We start from the raw sequence: 21134 nt of genomic DNA on the forward strand, positions 1-21134 counted from the left end.
CAGCTAGGTTAATTAGCGTTTATCTGATATGTTAGTGTGGGTTATGAATGCACTGGCGCCTCATCCGCTGTGTTGTTGCTGTCTTCAAGCCCAGTCTTTACAATCAAGTATGTCTGGTGTCAAATGGTGAGTGAGTGAGTGTCTGTTGCTTTTAGCGTTAGAGTGGCGTTGTTGTTTGGGAGTGACAACGCCGAGAATATTATCTCAGCAAGTGTTTTTACCCCTATTGCCCCCTTATGTCATACACTGTTAAACACACCGTGTTCAAAATAAGTATGGAAACTAACAGATTCAGCAATCGAGTTATAATGAACTTGAATAACACGTGTAAGTGTGGGGAATAGATGGAGTAACGCGTTATCGGGCGTCTTCCCGATCAATGATTATAGGGAGACCACTCTTGTCAGCTTATTACCGCGTGTTTATTAACGCTGAGTTAGCAACTCAAGTAAAGTAAAGTCAAAGTTTATTCTCATGAGTCATATACATGACATAGAGTAAAACAAATATACGTGCAAAACAATGAAACACACACATATTACATTAACGGAGCGTACGCAAGCCCCATTTCACAAAAAGAGCAAGTTTAACAAGTATTGGTTTGTACGTGATAGACATAAGTGAAATATAAGTCAAATATATTTATCAACAGTGGGATGTTTACAATAATATGCAGGGAGATATTTGTTTCGTAATTTGTTTAACTCATTGGATTCTAACAAAGTGAAATTCACCCTCAATTTTACTCTTGCATGATGTACACAATCTATTTTCTTTATCAATTTTATGCCATCTGCCAGTTTCGATAGGGAGTCTGCGGTTACAAGTTCTAAGTTTTGTAGCATAAATACGTAAATCTAGTGGAAGTTGCAACAAATAAGTTTCAATATAAAGATTATCTTTAAACATATTGTAATATAGGTCTTTCGATGATTGTGATTTACGTTCTCTCCAAGTTTGTAGAAACTGATCAACGAGTAGATTTAACATTATTTACCAACCAATGGGTACTCTGAAATACTTGTAATTGCCAAATGTAACTAAAGCATGTATTCTCTAAGACAGATTTTACTTCCACTATTAGCGGATATTTAGCATTTGCCTGAGAATTGTGCAAATTGAACATTAATTTATACATTACTTTTGATAGTTTACCACGAGATAATAATAATTTACACCAGTATGATGACATTCTCAATTTGATAGAAATACTAAGTGGATATTTTCCAAGTTCACCGTAAACCATAAAATCTGGGGGTTGTTGTATTTAGCTTCAATATGTATTTACCAAATTTCAAATGAATACGTTCTAATTGAATAGTGTTTTCGTAGCCCCACACCTCAGCACCATACAATAAAATAAGCTTAACAAGTTGATCAAAAAGTTGGCAGTCGACCGGTATACTTAAATAACTTAACTTAACTTTTCTAAATATAGCAAACATTGCACGAGAAGACTGGTCAGAGAGACGTTTAATGGCTTTACAAAAGCGACCAGTGCTTGTGAATAGAACACCAAGATAAACATAATATACATACCTCTAAAACAGCATTCTGCAGAAGAAATAAAGTACTAATTTTACTACTTCTTTTGGAAAAAAATCAAAACTTGAGTTTTAGAAGTGTTTACTGTTAGTTTCCATCGTGTACAGTAAGCATCAAAAGCTTCCAAACAAAGTTTCAAATCAGAAGATTCAGATAAAAGTACCGTATCATCAGCATAAAGAATTACCAATAGCATAATGAATATGCCAATTTCTTTTTAGTACATAAGCATTTACAAATTCCAAACCAGTTACGTTATTTGATAGAAAAGTTTCCAAATCATTTAAATAAAGAGCAAACAGAAATGGAGATAATATTTCGCCTTCTCTAACACCCGTATTACAAGGGAAGAATGCGAGTGCAGCAATCCCAGCAAACCATTTAGTTAACTTGATTTTAATTGCTGGCAAAACATTTTTATCACACGGTCAAGCTCAAGCCGAAGCTCCAACACCACGGCTACCGGACTATTGAAATATTAAAACAACATATTTTAATGACACTCATACAGTACTTTCTTAGGATTAAACATGAAAAAATAAAATCAACACTTAATAGAAATCGTTCTATAAATAAGAATAAGGACAGTCATTTGTGGGTTGTTAAGCGTGTGTTATCCACCATTACAGGTGCAATAGACACTTTGTATATAGTGAGTGAGTGAGTGTCTTTAGCTCCTCAAACTTGGTGAGGTGAGGTGAGATTGGGTTTAACGTCGTACTTGAAAATATTTCGCTCATATGACGACGTGAGTGAGTTTAGTTTTACGCCGCACTCCATATCCATATCCAGCAATATTCCAGCTATATGGCGTCGGTCTGTAAATAATCGAGCCTGGAGCAGACAATCCAGTGATCAACAGCATGAGCATCGATCTGCGGAATTGGGAACCGATGACATGTGTCAACCAAGTCAGCGAGCCTGACCACCCGATCCCGTTAGTCGCCTCTTACGACAATTATAGTCGCCTTTTGTGGCAAGCATGGGTTGCTGAAGACCTATTCTACCCCGGATCTTCACGGGTCCATATGACGCCCACGAAATACCATGTGTGTGTGTAGGTGCGGCTGCTTGTACTCTGCTCAGGACTGAAGCTGGTTTGTCAGTGCAGGTAGAAAACTCGAAATCCTGTCCATGCCGCATTATACCAATCAACTGGGGATTAAAAAAAGAAGCAGAAATAATCAGTGTTTACCACAAGGTGATAATACCCCACAACAGGAGAAAAGTTATACTGACTCTGATTCTGACCAGTGGTGGTGGTCTGCAAAATCTCTGGTGTTGTGAGTTCCTAAGGTGGTGGTGGTGGTGGTGGTGGTGGTGTGGTCCTGTGTGGTGTGGTCCTGTGGTGGTGGTGTGTGCCCTGTGGTGGTGGTGGTGGTGTGTGGCCCTGGTGGTGGTATGGTCCTGTGGTGGTGTGTGTCCTGTGGTGGTGTGTGGTCCTGTGGTGGTGTGTGGTCCCTGTGGTGGTGGTGGACCCTGTGGTGGTGGTGTGGTGTGTGTGTCCTGTGGTGGTGGTGGTGGTGGTGAGTGGCGGTGGTGTGTGGGTCCTGTGGTGGTGGTGGTGTGTGGTCCTGTGGGTCCTGTGGTGGTGGTGGTGGTGGTGGTCCCATGGTGGTGTGTGGTCCTGTGGTGGTGATGTGGTCCTGGTGGTGTGTGGTCCTGTGGTGATGGTGGTGGTGTGTGTGGTGGTGGTGGTGGTGTGGTGGTGGTGGTGGTGTGTGGTCCTGTGTGGTGGTGGTGTGTGGTCCTGTGGTGGTGGTGGTGGTGTGTGGTCCTGTGGTGGTGGTGGTGGTGGTTGTGGTGTGTGGTCCTGTGGTGGTGGTGGTGTGTGTGTGGTCCTGTGGAGGTGTGTGGTCCTGTGGTGAGGTGGTGTGGTGTGTGGTCCTGTGGTGGTGGTGTGTGTGGTCCTGTGGTGGTGGTGGTGTGTGGTGGTGGTGTGTGGTGGTTGTGGTGGTGGTGGTGGTGGTCCTGTGGTGGTGGTGGTGTGTGGTCCTGTGGTGGTGTGTGTGGGTCCTATGGTGGTGGTGGTGTGTGTGTGGTCCTGTGGTGGGTGGTGTGTGTGTGGTCCTGTGGTGGTGGTGGTGTGTGTGGTCCTGTGGTGGTGGTGGTGTGTGGTGTGGCCCTTGTAGTGGTGGTCCTGTGGTGGTGGTGGTGTGTGGTCCTGTGGTGGTGGTGGTGTGTGGTCCTGTGGTGGTGGTGTGGTCCTGTGGTAGTGGTGGTGGTGTGTGGTCCTGTGGTGGTGGTGGTGTGTGGTCCTGGTGGTGGTGGTGGTGTGTGTGGTCCTGTGGTGGTTGTGGTGTGTGTGGTCCTGTGGTGGTGGTGGTGGTGTGTGTGTGGTCCTGTGTGGTTGTGGTGGTGTGTGGTCCTGTGGTGGTGGTGTGTGGTCCTGTGGTGTGTGGGTGGTGGTGTGTGGTCCTGTGGTGGTGGTGGTGTGTGGTCCTGTGGTGGTGTGTGGTGGTGTGTGGTGGTGGTGGTGCGTGGTGGTGTGGTGGTGTGTGTGTGGTCCTGGTGGTGGTGGTGGGTCCTGTGGTGGTGGTGGTGGTGTGTGGTCCTGTGGTGGTGGTGGTGGTGTGTGGTGGTGGTGGTGGTGGACCCTATGGTGGTGGTGGTGTGTGGCCCTGTGGGGGTGGTGGTGTGTGGTGGTGGTGGTGGTGTGTGTCCCTATGTGGTGGTGGTGGTGGTGTGGTCCTGTGGTGGTGGTGGTGTGTGGTCCTGTGGTGGTGGTGGTGTGTGGTCCCTATGGTGGTGGTGGTGTGTGGTCCTGTGGTGGTGGTGGTGTGGTGGTGTAGTGGTCCTGTGGTGGTGGTGTGTGGTCCCATGTGGTGGTGGTGGTGTGTGGTCCTGTGGTGGTGGTGGTGTGTGGTCCTGTGATGGTGGTGGTGGTGGTCCTGGTGGTGGTGGTGGTGTGTGGTGGTGGTGGTGGTGTGGTCCTGTGGTGGTGGTGGTGGTGTGGTCCTGTGTGGTGGTGGTGGTGGTGGTGGTGGTGGTGGTGTGTGGTCCTGTGGTGGTGGTGGTGGTGGTGGTGTGGTGGTCCTGTGGTGGTGGTGGTGTGTGGTCCTGGTGGTGGTGGTGGTGTGTGGCCTGGTGTGGTGGTGGTGTGTGGTGTGTGGTGGTGGTGGTGTGTGGTGGTGGTGGTGGTGGTGTGGTGGTGGTGTGATGGTGGTGGTGTGTGGTCCTGTGGTGGTGGTGGTGTGTGGTCCTGTGGTGGTGGTGGTGTGTGGTCCTGTGGTGGTGGTGTGGTCCCGGTGGTGTGTGGTCCTGTGGTGGTGTGTGTAGTCCTGTGGTGGTGGTGGTGGTGTGTGGTCCTGTGGTGGTGGTGGTGTGTGTGGTCCTGTGGTGGTGGTGGTGTGTCCTGTGATGGTGGTGGTGTGTGTGGTCCTGTGGTGGTGGTGGTGTGTGGTCCTGTGGTGGTGGTGGTGGTGTGTGGTCCTGTGGTGGTGGTGGTGGTGTGGTCCTGTGGTGGTGGTGGTGTGTGGTCCTGTGGTGGTGGTGGTGTGGTGGTGGTGTGTGGTCCTGTGGTGGTGGTGGTGTGTGGTCCTGTGGTGGTGTGGTGTGGTCCTGTGGTGGTGGTGTGTGGTCCTGTGGTGTGTGGTGGTGGTGTGGTAGTCCTGTGGTGGTGGTGGTGTGTGGTCCTGTGGTGGTGGTGGTGTGTGTGTCCCTGTGGTGGTGGTGGTCCTGTGTGGTCCTGTGGTGGTGTGATGGTGGTGGTGGTGTGTGGTCCTATGATGTGGTGGTGGTGGTGTGGTCCTGTGGTGGTGGTGTGTGGTGATGGTGTGTGGTGGTGGTGGTGGTGGTGTGGTCCTGTGATGGTGGTGGTGGTGGTGTGTGGTCCTGTGGTGGTGTGATGGTGGTGGTGGTGGTGTGTGGTCCTGTGGTGGTGGTGGTGTGTGTGGTCCTGTGGTGGTGGTGGTGGTGTGTGGTCCTGTGCATAGAGCTCCCCAGGTCTCAAATCAGTTGAAGTTAAGCAATATTGGTCGCGGACAGGTCTTGGATGGGTTACTGTGTTTGGCAAGCTTGCCTCCTGGGAGTTTCTAAGACTTCAGTCCTGCCCCACAACGATGCACATGTGGTACATGTCATCTCACCTTAAGAAGTGGGTTTGTTCAAAATTACCTGTTCACCCAGCAAAAAATGGGTATCCAGTGGACAAGTTGTCTGACTTACCTTCTAGTGCCTCACAGGCAGCTTGGGTTATCCGTGGTAATAATAGTGTAAATATCCTGTAGCGCTTTGAGCATGCCATAGGGTATGGAATAGGCGCATTATAAATATGCATTTATTATTATTTAAAATGGTATCTTAGAATTCATGTAAAACAAACAGTTACATATACAAGATTTATTCTGATTTCTTTGGTGTACATGATAATGAAATGAAAAAGTTGGCAAGTCACTCTGTCATTGCCTATCGAGGTCTGCCATGTCAGAATCTTTAAAAAAGAGTTACTCCAACAAGCTTCATAGAGATAGGAATGAGAATCTGATAGACATGGCAACTTTTACACACTGAAAACCAAGTGGATTTGCTCACATCTACTTGGCTCAAGCATGGAAGCAATGACAATGAATCAATTCTAAAATGCATTGATAAAACCTGTTCCAAGTACAGGTGTGTGTAAATGACAGAAAATATCAAAAATCACTTTCAATTTTCAAATTAGGAAAACATTTGTTATCAGATACATAATCAAGTATAAAATATCTCTCCATACTTTATTTCCTCTTGTATTATTGCATACAAGATGGAGACGGGGTCTTCGAACTTAAAACTGCAGTGTTGGAATGTTTAACCTCGTATGTGTCACGAACTTGACTATTTTGATAAAACTGCTGCAAAAGTATAAAAAAGGATATTAAGAACTGCACAGTTACCTGCTTGCAATAGTAAATGCAAATCAAATGTCCACTGATTTCAAGGTCCCTTCATTTCAATACATTGCAAATTATTTACAGAGAACAAGCATTGAAATAATGTTGCTGTGCAGAATAGTCCTCGTTTCTATGACTACCACAGTTCCCCATCACGGTCCTTGGCGGGCACTTCAATGACCCGTGGCTTGTCTATGATTCTGGCTGTGCGGTTGCCCTTCTCAACAATTCCAATAATCCAAGACTGGTAACCCTCTTGTTTTTCAATGTCTTTGCAGAAAGCAGCAGCTTGCTCGCGGGGTAAAGCAATCAGAAGACCTCCTGGAAAGGAAAAATATAATCAGACTTCTATCCAGAGAATAAAGGCTTAACTTGATTCAAATAAACAGTTTGACCTGGCTAATGTAAAACTGCAGATGTTTAATTGTATTTCCAGAAAAGCCTTGATTATTTCTTTCTTTCTTTCTTTCTATAAATAACTGAGATACCGGTTTTATTCAAAAAATGTTTGTAAAGCATCATGAGTAAGTGAGAGACTATGGTTTTATGCTACTTTTAGCTATATTCCAATGATCTGGTGGCAGAAACACACTAGAAATGGGTATCACAAATTGTACCCCTGCAGGGAATCAAACCTGGTTTTCAGCCAGCATTAGCAAATGCTTTAACCACTACGCTACCTCAAGACCCATAGCTATTCAGTTACAATGATACTACGGTAACGATACCATCAAATGAATCAATGAAAACAGTTGTTTGAGCCCTGTGTGTATCGCACACACCATAAGTTATTAAAGCCAGACAGACAGAGAAAAGATCTAGAAACACACCTGAAGTTTCGGCTGAGTGTCCTTGAAGCAAACCAAACATGTTTCCGCATGCTTTGCTGATGGACGCCATCTTGGCAATGATTGGCAGGTTGTGGATGACGAAACCAACCTCATTCTTCTGGATCTTGGCTAGATTGTTGGCATGACCAAGCAGCCCGAAGCCTGTAACGTCCGTGGCTCCATGGGCATTGTACTTGTGCATCAGGCGCAGCTGCAAAGCAATGGAGCTCCACAGTAAATTTACTTGTATGCAAATATGTCGCAGGACAGAGCACCCTGGCAAACATATACACAACTTAGGGTAGAGTGAGTGAGTGAGTGAACAATACGGTTTTACTTTTAGCAATAATCCAGCAATATCATGGCAGGGAACACCAGAAATGGGTTTCACACATTGTGCCCATATGCTAAATCGAACCCAGGTTTTCGGCATGAACAAATAAACGCTTTAACCACTAGGCTACCCCACCACCCCAGATTTATCAAACGAGTGTTCTAATGAATGAGAAATAGATTTCTGTCTTTCAACACTTGAATATTTTGGCTCATAACCATGATAAAAAGACAATGTAGCAGTAAGGCCTTCACTAACTGGGGCATACTTCTAAAACTTTGAGATGTGTGACTCCATTAGGACAATCACCACTGCCATGTACCTGGAATATGTCCGAGTGCAGCGTTAAACACACAAACAAAACAAAACAAACCTGTTCGGTTGAGTCTTGCCATGCTGAACATTGCCCGCTGGTAAGCTTTCCTCACGTCATCCTCGCTGACAACCAGCTTGATGCGGTTCCATCTCTCTGGCTGGTCCAACCACTGGTAGGCGTTGACTGCTACTTGTGTACCCAACGGCTTCGTCATCACCAACACATCACCGACCACGGCATTGTCAGGCCTGAAGGAGGGGAGGTAATCAGTGTAATACTAATTCAGCATGTTAATTCAGGTGAGCTAAAAAGTTCAATTTGTAAACGCCTAGACTAATTAACCTTTTGCCACTTGTCAAATATGAACGTCCATTCAGAAAGTCTGAATTAACACAGATTCCACCATACTGTCTGATCTGAAACTTTCAGTGTGAAAACATTCACATTTGGATATGCCTCTTGTCATGTATGCATAATGTTCCAGGTTAGAATTGGTTTTCAGTAACCCAAGCTTTGTCTTAAGAAGTGACTAATGAGATTGGGTGATCAGGCTCGCTGACTTGGTTAACACATGTCATCGAATCCAAATTGTGTATATCCATGCTCATGCTGTTATCACTGGGTTGTCTGGTCCAGACTCGATTCTTTTAGAGACACCGGCCATACAGCTGGAATATTGCTGTGTGCGGCCCTTAAACATGTTAAACAACCAATAAATGCAACCAAAAGATTGATGCATTAAATGTGAAAACTAAAAGGTTTGCTTAATGATTCCGGGCAGTAAACTGCCCTGTTACTTACATGATGTACTCGTTGGGTTGACAGACTGATGTGGCGACACCTCCAATGGTCATCCATGGGTTAATGACAGTCTGACCACCGGTCACCTGCGATCCTGCCTCTTCAGCACAGTCCTGGACAGAGGAACAACAAAAGTATGTCAGACTAGCCTAACAATGCTAACAAAACACACAAACAGACCAGACATCAAACATATTCTAATATGCTGGTCTTCGACACAAATACTAAACATTCATTTTGAAATGTAACTCAAACGTGAGTGTTTTGATTATGAGGCTTGAGGGTGAAATGAAACTGAAGTCTATGCCTTTGGTCTTCAACCTTAATAAATGGACAAACATATATAATATACCTTCGTAATCAAACTACTACATAGTGTAACAACGAAATTAACTTGCACAATTCAATATGGATTTATTGACACTCTATTTCCAAAGACTGATCATGACGAGAATGAAAGTTGGTGGGTCAGCTAAGGAACAGAACATACCATTCTGATACTGATTTGAATTTCAAATGCCCCTGCGACATACCTCACTGTGAAGGCGACTGCCAAAGCACCTAACTGAAAATGCCTGCGTTCGCTACTGTAGAAATAGAGGTTCATTTGTTTTATAATTAAAACTAACACTGACTGTTTTCAGAGTTTTATCTCAGTAAATTTTAGGGTAAAAATTCAGAGTAACTCTGCCTGAATCGAAGTGGTTGGCACCTCTGTGAAACCCATGACTTCAGTATAGTGCCAACAGACAAATAAATAATCGGAATAAGATCTTAGATAGCGTATCAAATTTTCAGGTGTTACCTTGAAACCTCTCATCACCATTGGGACAATGACATCTCTCTCCTTCTCCGACATCTTGTTGCTGACACCCAGCAACATCAGCATGTTGTCACAATCTGTTACGCCCATGGCGTATAAATCACTTAACACGTTGGCACAAGCAATCTTGCCCTGTGTGGAAAGTAGACAGTGTAAATGTATTTCCACTAAAAACAGGCTTTGTGACTTTGGTTTAACACTGCTTTGAACATTATGTCAGCAATTCAGCTTAATGTGGAAGAAAAACCTGCACTGCTTGGATGTCAACCGAGTGGAATGAGTATGGTGAATCTTAACTAGTGAGTGAGTGAGTTTGGTTTTACGCTGCTTCTAGCAATATTCCAGCAATATCACGGCATCGGACACCAGAAATGGGCTTCACACATTGTGCCCATGTGTGGAATCGAACCCGGGGTCTTCGGTGTTACAAGCAAACGCTTTAACCACGAGGCTACCCCACCGCCCCCTCTTAATTAGTAGGCAAACCTAAGATTTGGTTTTATGCCACTCTTGGCAATATTCCAGTAATATCACGACAAGAGAAATGGACTTTACACATGGAGTGTGAACGGTTTAACCACTAGCCTAACCCACCACCCACATTGGATTTGAAGAAACAATCACAAGTTTCTGCACACCTAATTCTAAGGGAGACAACTCTGCACAGTGTTTCACTTCAACATGACAATGAGTGGTGTTGAACATCTTCAGCACAAAGAAAACAGCAGGTGATGGTGTGACACTGAGATGTAATTCATGTTGTCAGGTATAAGGTGATACAGTCAGGTAACAACATACTAATCTCAAATAAAGAATTTAATTAGTCGACTCAAAAAAGCGACATTAAATTCGCAATACCCCCAACAACAAAGCCATGGCAATTGGTTAAAATTCAGAATAGGGAATGTATTTGCTGAGGATGCATTCCTTTTAACTTCTTACATTTTGTTTATAAGTTCTGCAACCATGTGAAATATCTACTATAAAGATATGTGATATAAATTCCAACCCCCACCCAAAACAAATAATGGAAATCTACCCACCAAAGACAGTGAGTGAGTGAGTGAGTTTAGTTTTACACCGCACTAAGCAATATTCCAGCTATATGACGACGGTATGTAAGTAATCGAGTCTGGGACAGACTATCCAGTGATCAACAGCACGAGCATCGATTTGCACAATTGAAACTGATGACATGTGTCAACCAAGCCAGCGAGCCTGACCACCCGATCACGTTAGTCGTCTCCTACAACTAGCATGGGTTACTGAAGATTCATTCTAACCCGGACTTTCACGGGTCAACCAAGACAGAATACAGAAGAGTATCCAGTACCCTTAACAACATGCAAGACCATATTCAACAACCTAAAAGTTGAAAACAGTTCATACACACATGCTTGTTTACAAAGCACATTGAAATGTCCCTCATAAAGAAGTATCGCAGTTCCAATCTTGATACTGAAGAAAATCTTCCATTTTTAGAACCAAGAAACTAGCTGAACACAATGTGAATTGCAAAATGGACTCATCCTTGGGTAACTATTCTGTGTTCTAATTCTGGCAAGATGTATAATCTGTATTATCGGTATTATCTGTTTAGGCCCCTTCAGAGTCAGTGTTTTTCTCTCTCTTTCAACTGTTACCTGCATGTAGGGGTCATCAACCAAAGGGTAGAAGAAATCTGTAGTTTGAACCAATGAGAGACCACCATGACGCAGGGGCGTGACCGATGCATCCATTCCAATGCCTGGAAAATGTATTTGAGATTTTTAATAGGAAGTGAGTATATTCAGCCCAAATCATTTGAAAATGTAACAAATTCTTTTAACTGTGTGTCTGCTTAATTGTTCCAAAGCTTAAATTTTCACATGCACAACATAAGCAGATCCAGAGGGGGGTGCAGGAGTGCACACCCCCCTTTGTCCTCAAAGTTTATTAAATGACCATTGAAACGCTTGTGAAAACGGATGAAAATGAACTGTGCACTCCCACTTTCTCAAAAAGCTGTATCTGCCCCTGCACAATTATTTGTTTATTATATTCTAAAGTATAATGTCTGTTCCTTTTTGTGGTAACTGAACCTTCCCTTGAGGCCAACTTCAACATATTTTGTAACTTATTTTTCACTGTGAATGAGTAAACACCTTCAATATTATTTATCTTAACTAACAATACTTTAATTTGTATATCAATAATAATTTGTACTACACACCAACAGATCATATTGCTAATGTTCAAATAATCAGCTGTTGGATGTTTTATACTCTAAACAGTGTTGTAAAAAAATACTTCACATGTATAAACACACGCAGTCATTTTTTTATTTTTACATTATCTTTTAACTAGTTCACAATTCGTAATTTATTTAGGGTATGAAATGCCTGCCCATCAGTCACGTGATGAGCTTATATGGCAACCATGTGATATGTCTGAACCGTCGTAAGTTTCGCGCCACGTGATAACACCACGTGGTCAAACAATAAGACCCGGCTACTGACGCCATCTTGGTTGGAAGAGGTCTGAAAGGGGTGGAGCTCAATAATGACCTACATAAGAGACATCAGTACTAGTACACGTATAGAAGGATATGTAACACGATCAAATCATCAAAAATATACCAAAGCAACCACATGACGTGTCATTGCAGCTGACGATACTAAATAAGCGCCCCAAAGTGGGTGTCGGAGTTGAGACATGACGGAAATGAGACTCGAATGAATTACGCACAAAAATCATCAATAAATGCATCTTACCAATCCTCGGAACGGGCGCCATATACTGAAATTGCGACTCCGCATCCTGGGCATTGCTTTCCTGTTGCAGTCCCTCAAGAAGCTTGAGCAGAGCTTCTTGAGGGACTTTACACCCTCATCCCTTTAGGTCAGCAAATTTGGTGAGTCGGAAATTGGGATCCAACTCATGTGCCGCAGGATCAAACGGACGACGCAATGCCATTTCAGCCAGCTTGGCAGTTGTCAGGGTCGAAAACAACCTGAAAAAGGTAGAATAGAGTAAAATTGAATCAATCAAGCCACTTTAAAAGAACATAGAACGCTTATTAGAAGCAGGAAGTTTTCAAACCACTAGGCTGTTTTCTCCGCCACAAAGCAAAATATGGCGACCTCCCTAGCGAACGACCAGGACCCGGATGAAAGCGCAGACAGACGCGAGATACTGGCTGGCTAGCTTGAAAGGGAGAAGTAATTTTATTGAAATGTTCAGACGATTGGTTTTGATTTTTTTAATCAGTATGGTGTGGTTTCTTGATGTCACAAACACGGATTGGTTTTGATTTTTATCTCATAATAGCGGTGTTCTGCTTAATATTTCGTGTAAAACAGACAATCTGTCTACTATCTTTGATTGACTTTATATAATAAAAATATAGTAAAATATTATCGAAAATGTAGACGAACCCATAAGTTATAATATATTTTCCCGACATTTTATTTGAAGGAAACCCACATTTTTAAAATAAAAAACATTCTACGACTAATCATAATGATAAGCAAAATATGCAGATTATGAAAGTAAATTTGCGTGTCTATTTAACATTTCGTGCTATCAGTTTTGAGATAATTTTATGGTATATAATTATTTGGTCTGTTTTATATTATTTGATGTTTAGCGTGACGTTATGAAGTAGGTTGAACGTGGTTATGAACGAATTAAAGCAGTTCCAAATATCCAGTAGTTTCTACGTTGTGAAATTTAGGGAGTGCCCATCTCAGCATTCAAACGACACTAATTGTTAAAATGGTCATCAAAGATGATGTGGAGATATAACGTGCCCTTTCCGACATAATGCGTGTTTCTCACACGGTCATCGATTTCGAGACATACATGTATATGTATATATAAGTAATCTTTGAATATTCTGGATTTGTTTGTTTAAACTAACTTGACCTAAAAAAACTAGAGCGCTTTTATCATAACATATTTATTGTTATGATTCCATTTCATTACGTACGTGGTACTCACTGGAAATGTAGGAATTATATATCATCTCTTGTAGGCCACTGTTTTATTCAGTTGCTGTTGTGCAATAGCCGTCACGTGTGTCCGTTTAAAATAAAAGTGTATAATGCAACTTTCTTTTGTTTTAATCACAGGTGAACACAATTCGTTAACACTTCATTTTCAGTGGGGGGTTCGGTGGGGTAGCCTAGTGGTTACAAAGTAAGCCGAAGACCCGGGTTCGATTCCCCACATGGGTACGATGTGTGAAGCCCATTTCTGGTGTCCCCCGCCGTGATATTGCTGGAATGTTGCTAAAAGCGGCGTAAAACCACACTCACTCACTTTTTTAATGAGAAGTGTACAGTACACCTGCAACAATTTTCGTGAATACATCTTGGTTGTGTATTGGTCGTTACACTATTCCTTCTCGATGTTAAAATTATTTGCGTAAATGATTTTTACATTCCCAGGTGTAATTTATATTCACCGCCATGCATTTAACACCGGTTCGGTTTGCCAGTTTTCTGGCATAACCGAACCGCCGCATTATAGCTGGAATACTGCTGAGTGCGGCGTAAAACTAAACTCACTCACTCATAACCGCGCTGTCGACATTGAGTTTGCTATTATACGTCCGATTCAGTTAATATTGACAGCAGGTATTCGATGTAAACGGTAAATTCTGCTTACTCATCTAGAAGGGGGTATAACACCTCGAAGGTGACGCAGCAGAATTGTATATGTGAAAATGAATTACGAATACAGAATGACATTTAGAAAGTGGTCAAACATCCCAGATAGCATTCCGACGTTGGCCCAGCGTAAGAATGCTATCTGGGACGTTATATTTCTCAGTAAAGTACAGATTCTAGTACTTTTGTTGGGTTATTTCCTTTCGGGAGTGAATTAGCCGATTCTTCCGGGAAAATATGGGAGCTATACATACTTAGTGCGAATATCCCCTCAACAACATTCCTTCTCCTAAATACAAGACTGTGATTTGAGTAAATGCAAGTTTCACAAGTAGGCTTGATATTGTTTACCGTAAGTAATATCTATATTGTCCTGCTGACAGCGAGCAATTGCCTCTACTATACAGTCACATTTCTAACCTGGGTACAATTCACAAAAGCAGGGCCGGTGGGGCAGTGTAGTGGTTAAAGCGTTCGCTCGTCTTGGGTTCGATTCCCCACATGGGTACAATGTGTGAAGCTCATTTTTAGTGTCCCTCGCCGTAATATTGCTAAAATGGGCACCCGACTCGCCCACACCACACCACACCACACCACACCACAAACGGCCATCTTAGCGCAAAGATCGCTTTGAGGCCCTGGATGGTACATATAACTGAACTCTGAGTGACTCTGTAATGGGTAATGTGATTTGTATAATAAATGTATCTAAAATGTATAGCCGTGTTCTTAACTGAGGAAATACGGCATTGCAGTATTGTAATGTGGAATGAATAAATAAATATTTCCGCCAGAGTTAAATCCGAAGATGATATACAGAGGCAAATACGATTCGATACATTATTTGTATTACTTCAGTGTATAAAATGGAAGCATGTGATATGCTGTACTGCTCTTTAATAAATAATTTACAAGATGCAATTTGTGAGTCCGGAGATTGTATTTAGTAGATGTACACAAGATGTTTATTAGGTTCCATTCGCGTGAGCGAGTTAAGTTTTACGCCCCCTTTAGCAATATTCCAGCAATATCACGGCGGGGAACACCAGAAATGGGCTTCACACATTGTACCCATGTGGGGAATCGAACCCGGGTCTTCGGCGTGACGAGTGAACGCTTTAACCACTATGCTACCCCACTGCCTCCGAGATTCCATACGAAGTGACAAAATGACAGTATTATGTATTCCCATGTATCATAGGCCAACTGTTTACAGTTGAGTCATGTATATCTGCGCCAAGAAACAGTGACAGCGTATCATCGTCGTCAAGCATATGTAGTTTCACATGTAGGCTATATCAACGTCAAGTTTGTCAGTCAGACAGGCGAAAAAAATATTTCTGAGACATGAAAGATTCAAAGTGCAAGAAAATATTATATCAATCATAGTCATGTCGATGTCGATTATAGTAGTTACGTTCTTTTGACACGTTTACTCTTGAGCCGATTTTGCAGGGATTTTCGTAAATGTGGAGGTAGCCTCGTGGTTAAAGCGTTCGCTCGTCACGCCGAAGACCCAGGTTCGATTCCCCACATGGTGCAATGTGTGAAGCCAATTTCTGGTGTCCCTCGTGATATCGCTGGAATATTGCTAAAAGCAGCCTAAAACCAAACTCACTCACTTAAATGTGGACAGAGAGTCATGATATTATAAAAAGACTGACTGACTGACTGAGTTTGGTTTTACGCCGCTTTTAGCAATATTCCAGCAACATCACGGCGGGGGACACAAGAAATGGGCTTCACACATTGTACCCATGTGGGGATTCGAACCCGGGTCTTCGACGTGACGAGTTAACGCTTTAACCATTAGGCTACCCCACCACCCCTGATATTATAAAAATAACGTGTATTTGTAAACGTGCGTAAATGTTACAGTATCGTGAGAGATCCGGTCTGTGTTAGTCTCTCTCTCTCCAAATGTTTTGTTCATTCTCCGAGAGACGTCTGATTACAACAGCCCGCCAAGCTGATTTATTTGGGAATGAACCATTATGAAAAAATTCTTTGATATAATGATCTACATGTTATATTTTAGCAGTATGTTGAGGGTTGCTACTTGTTATTTTGCGTCCTATAGTTAGTTAATATTGACAGTAGTGATAGGTAGATAATGCTTACTCATCCAGAATGGGGTATAACACCTCGAAGGTGACGCAGCAAAATTGTATCATGTTGAAGTGAATTAACCAATTCTCCTGGCAAAATATGGGACCAATTCATACCTAGTGCGAATATCCCCTTAAGAACACGCCTTCCTCCTGAGTATAAGACTGTGATTTGAGCAAATGCAAGTTTCATAAGTCGGTTTACTAAACGTAAGTAATATCTATATTGTCCTGCTGACAGCGAGCAATTGCCTCTACTATACAGTCACATTTCTAACCTGGGTACAATTCACAAAAGCTGGGCCGGTGGGGCAGTGTAGTGGTTAAAGCGTTCGCTCGTCTTGGATTCGATTCCCCACATGTGTGAAGCTCATTTTTAGTGTCCCTCGCAGTTATATTGCTGGAATATAGCTGAAATGGGCGGAACACCCGACTCAATCACTCACATCACAAAAGCAATGTCTGTAGAATTACGGTCATCCTAGCGCAAAGATCGTTTTGTTGAAGGGGGCCCTGGTTGGTAACAGAACTCGGAGTGACTCCTTTAATGGGTACTGTGGTTTTATAAAAATGTGACTGAAATTATATTTATCCGTGTTCATAAATTAGGAAATACGGTATTTCAGCATTCTCATGTGTAAAAAATTAGTGTGTCCGCTCTGGTAATCGGTCTCTGTAGGTTCTTAACAAAATGAAAACATCGATGAGTTAGAGTTTGTTTTCATGGAAATTAATTGCATCAATTACGATCTTTACAACCGTGACACGTTTACATTTTTTGTACCGGAAATGCTCGAATAAACGCCCGAATGCTCGAATAAAATAGGTTAATGCATAACTTGAATAATTGTCTAGTCAGTGTTTTGATGAAGCAAAAAGAATACACAACGCTCCCTGTTAAATCTTACCTGTTAATCTTCCCAGAATTATTTTATTTTGTTTATTAAATATGTAAAGATACATTACATAATGCGGACACTGAGTCAATGGGTGTCCTCCCATTTGTGAGAACTCCCAGTTGTGAGACACATTAATTAATGGTTCAGTGCACATAGGTGGTGTTTCCACATCCCTACAATGAATGTGGGATCGGCCCAGCCCAGTACCCACAGGAGGCATAGTTCATTGATGAGTTGATTAATGGAATAGATTATCAAAGATTGTATTTACAAAGAAGAAATAGTTCATTAAATATTTTATTTATTCAGAAGAATATGTAATTATGATAACACATTTTTATTGACTATTATGAAGATTGAAAGTCATTTTGGTTTAAACATATTTTATTATTATTTATGAAAATGAATTGGGATTGGTGAAGTATTACTGCTTATGTTAACACCGCTCCCATGCAACATAAAATATAAAATGAAATGGAGGATGTGACGTCATCGATATTGACTATTGCATAAATATATTTTTAAGTACATAGAAATATATACAGATTACATCAAATACAACAAGCTACTGTAGGAATATAAATCAATCACGAGAAGGTTGTTGAGTTAATTTCAGTATTTCCCTGTGAAAATTTGAAGGTTGTGTCTTGTTGATATAATCGTGGACGGATTCAACTATTTTCTGGTTTACACAAGGAGTAAATTCTTTGTTTCCGTTCAAAAAATTATCCAGGTTATAACGGGTAGTTGATATCCACAAGAACAACATGGACTGTCTATTAAATGTCTGTTATACTCATCGGCGTTTGGGTCGCTAGATCCGAGCCTGAGGCGGTGAACGATTTGACAAAAACAAGAGCCATAATTAAGATCAATATAAATCTTGTTTTCGGTTTTGTAATTAGGTTTTACAATTCTTTGAGACTGCATGACTCTTTGGAATTTGGTAGGGCATTCCATAAATTTATTGTGTCGGGTAGAAAGGGTTTGGCATAAGGGGCATTTCGACTGTAAATTTCAGAGTTATTTCAGAGTTACTTCTTAAACTATAGCTTGTAGTTTCGGAGACGGAGTAAATCTGAGTAGGTAAATTAATTTCTGTTTGATCACGAAGTTACCTACACAAAGTGTTTAATTATTAAATACATTTACCTGAGTATGTTAATCAATTTATCTTATAAAGTTTCATTAAGTTACCTCCACAAGATTCAGTTACATAGAAAATCAGTAATTAGCTAGGGTGAATCCATTCTATCGGACAGGGGAGTATGGTGTGTTTTCGTTGTTAAGTACCGACTCCAGTCTCATAACTGAGAGTTCTCACAAATGGGAGTAGACCCGTCCATGCATCCCTCGAAGTATTATGACCACGTCAGTGGTATCTTTTCAAGAACAGTTCCACAGTTCAATGTTTTATGTTTAATGGGCTTTCTTTATAGTGGTGAATGGGATATACATGTATATATATATATATACAAATATGTTTGCATCACTGGTTTGGATTGGTTATATTATATAACGGAGGGAACTTACTGGCCTTGGATTTTCTAGGAAGGTGATTAAGGGAATGACTGCCAGCGAAAAAGCTAGGCATAAGTTTACCAACTACACTTACTTGCTGTATTGACAGCGAGGAAGGTGTATGGTAACCTGTTCAATTTGTGACAAGTTGAAAGAATTTGCGTTGAAGGCAAATGTCATTGAAGGCACAGTGAATTTAATAATAATAATATAATAATACTGGAATTAATATAGAGCTAAATCCAACCACTATGTGGGTGCTCAACCTTTGAACGGAGAAAACTGACTGTCACGGAGAGAGGTCTCATGTATTGACTATTCCACAGCCTGGCATGTGGAACGGGGGGAAGTATAGTTGACTCTAGAGTATTAGGAGAGAATGTCTGGGTATAGATAGGTAGTCCAGCGTATCTAAGAGGAAGATGTTTGCATCACTGGTTTGGATTGGTTCGCACTCGGCCATAATTATACACAAAGAACTTAATTAAGCACCCCCTGTAATTTTGCAATGGTAGGATTTCAACACGTACATAAAACTTCTCCTGATGACCACGCTGGAAAAACATGAGTTATTCTGACCCGTATGATTCTGTGACTAATGAAAAACAACAAAATGATTGCGATCCATGTTGATTTTATGATGATAATTGCTCATTAAAAGAAAAACCCACTGATTTTCATTCAAAACCATGTCTGTACAAGTATGGCCCTGGAATGTGTAATGTGTAATGTTGAATGTGAACATTCAAAATGTCATTTTGCGTGTCTTAAACGATTCAAGGTCAATACCGAGTGTAACCTCCATGTGACTGTATGACAGTCCGCACTCTCCTCCTCATGCCCCCTGTCAGCCTCCAGATCCTCTGATGGGGCAGTCTACGACATTTCTCGTGTAAAGCAGCTTCCAATTGGGCCAGATTATGTACATGATAATTCATATGTTGCACACGACGTCCAATCATGTCCCACATACGATCCAAAGGGTTAACATCGGGGCTCATTCAATCTTGAGATGTCGCTGGGTGCTTAACTAAGTTCTTTGTGTATATTTTAATTTATTGGTTTTAATAACTGAACATTTTTTTATAGGGAAAGGGAACATACCTGCCTAGCTCTTGAGTCTTGTCAGTGTAATTATCTGTGCTGGCTTCCATGTCTACGTTATCACCTGGTATTGTTACCCTTTGACCTTTAACCTTGATCACCAAACAGGACTATTTACACCTGGATTAATTCCAGATCACACACCGCAGCTGTTGAAAAAGTTACGTTGTGGCACTCTGCCACTTGAAATTGAGCTGGGAAGACTTGCTCGACCTAAAATTAGAAGCTAGAATTTGTAAAGTAAGTAGATGTAGCGAGTGAGTACTCTTTTACGCCGCTTTTAGCAATATTCAAGCAATGTCACGGCGGGGGACACAAGAAATGGACTTCACACATTGTACCCATGTGGGGAATCGAACCCGGGTCTTCAGCGTGACGATCGGACGCTTTAACCATTAGGCTACCCTACCGCCCCCTATGTACATGCAAAACTGTTGAGGATGAAGTTCACTTTATTTCTAGTTGTCCCTTTTTCTCTGGTTTACGTTATGATTTCTGGAATTACATAGAATCAGTAGAAACAGGTTGTCTTCACCTTCCACCAGTCGACCAGGTAATAATAATGTGTTGCACAACAGTAAAATCTCTTCATGGACATTGTAAGAGCGCTTCATATATTGCTGACTTGACACCGTCTCCCCGTCTTCGGTTTTGAAAGTCTTGACTGGTTACAGTGGTTAATCGTTTGTATTGTTCAGCCATATTCCGGCTACATGGAGTCAGTCTGTAAATAATCGAGTATGTACCAGACAATCCCGTGATCAACAGTATGAGCATCGATCTATGCTATTGGGATATGATGATCTGTCAACCAAGTCATCGAGCCTGACCACCTACCGGTTAAGCTCAGTTTGTTAATAGCATGCAATTCATCAATGGTATTAACCCATGAGATTTGACATCAGCACTTGGCAACAGCTCGTTTTATATATGCTACACGCATGGTTCAGATAATGCACAGGATATGTATCTGGTATTGTACTGCTTGTTGCAGCAATATCAACATCCATTTTCCCCATGAAGTTGACCTAAACACGGGCCCCAAGTAGGAATTCAGCTAGGGGCCTAGTCACAAGTTATGTGCGTGCGTGCGTGCGTGCGTGCGTGTGTGTGTGATGATGATGATTTTTTGGGAATAGCATGAACAATGTGAATTAATGTACAAAGTAAGTGAAACCTGTATGTTATGTACAAAATCAATAAATAATTTACGCAATAATGCCGCGAAAATAGGTATCGTGATACGTATCGAATTGTGACATGGGTATCGATTCATGAAACTTATGTATCGTGACATCCCTAATATTCTTACTCCTTCATCAGGTCAATC

The 21134-nt window shown here is 42.0% G+C and overlaps 1 protein-coding gene across 1 annotated transcript; it reads right to left on the reverse strand.

Annotated features, from left to right (window-relative positions):
• Positions 1-5871: 5871 nt before the first annotated feature.
• Positions 5872-12658, reverse strand: LOC124291217 (inactive selenide, water dikinase-like protein). Its single transcript, XM_046728161.1, has 7 exons — positions 12274-12658; positions 11164-11267; positions 9503-9652; positions 8698-8810; positions 7940-8144; positions 7247-7457; positions 5872-6737 (listed from the first exon to the last, which is right to left on the reverse strand). The coding sequence occupies exons 1-7, from the start codon at positions 12473-12475 to the stop codon at positions 6553-6555; spliced, it is 1170 nt and encodes a 389-aa protein (XP_046584117.1). The 5' UTR covers positions 12476-12658; the 3' UTR covers positions 5872-6552.
• Between the last annotated feature and the right edge of the window lie 8476 nt (positions 12659-21134).

This window comes from Haliotis rubra, unplaced genomic scaffold (genome assembly GCF_003918875.1).
Source record: "Haliotis rubra isolate DU_JTF1 unplaced genomic scaffold, ASM391887v1 Scf486, whole genome shotgun sequence".
In the NCBI taxonomy this organism is placed as follows: domain Eukaryota; kingdom Metazoa; phylum Mollusca; class Gastropoda; order Lepetellida; family Haliotidae; genus Haliotis; species Haliotis rubra.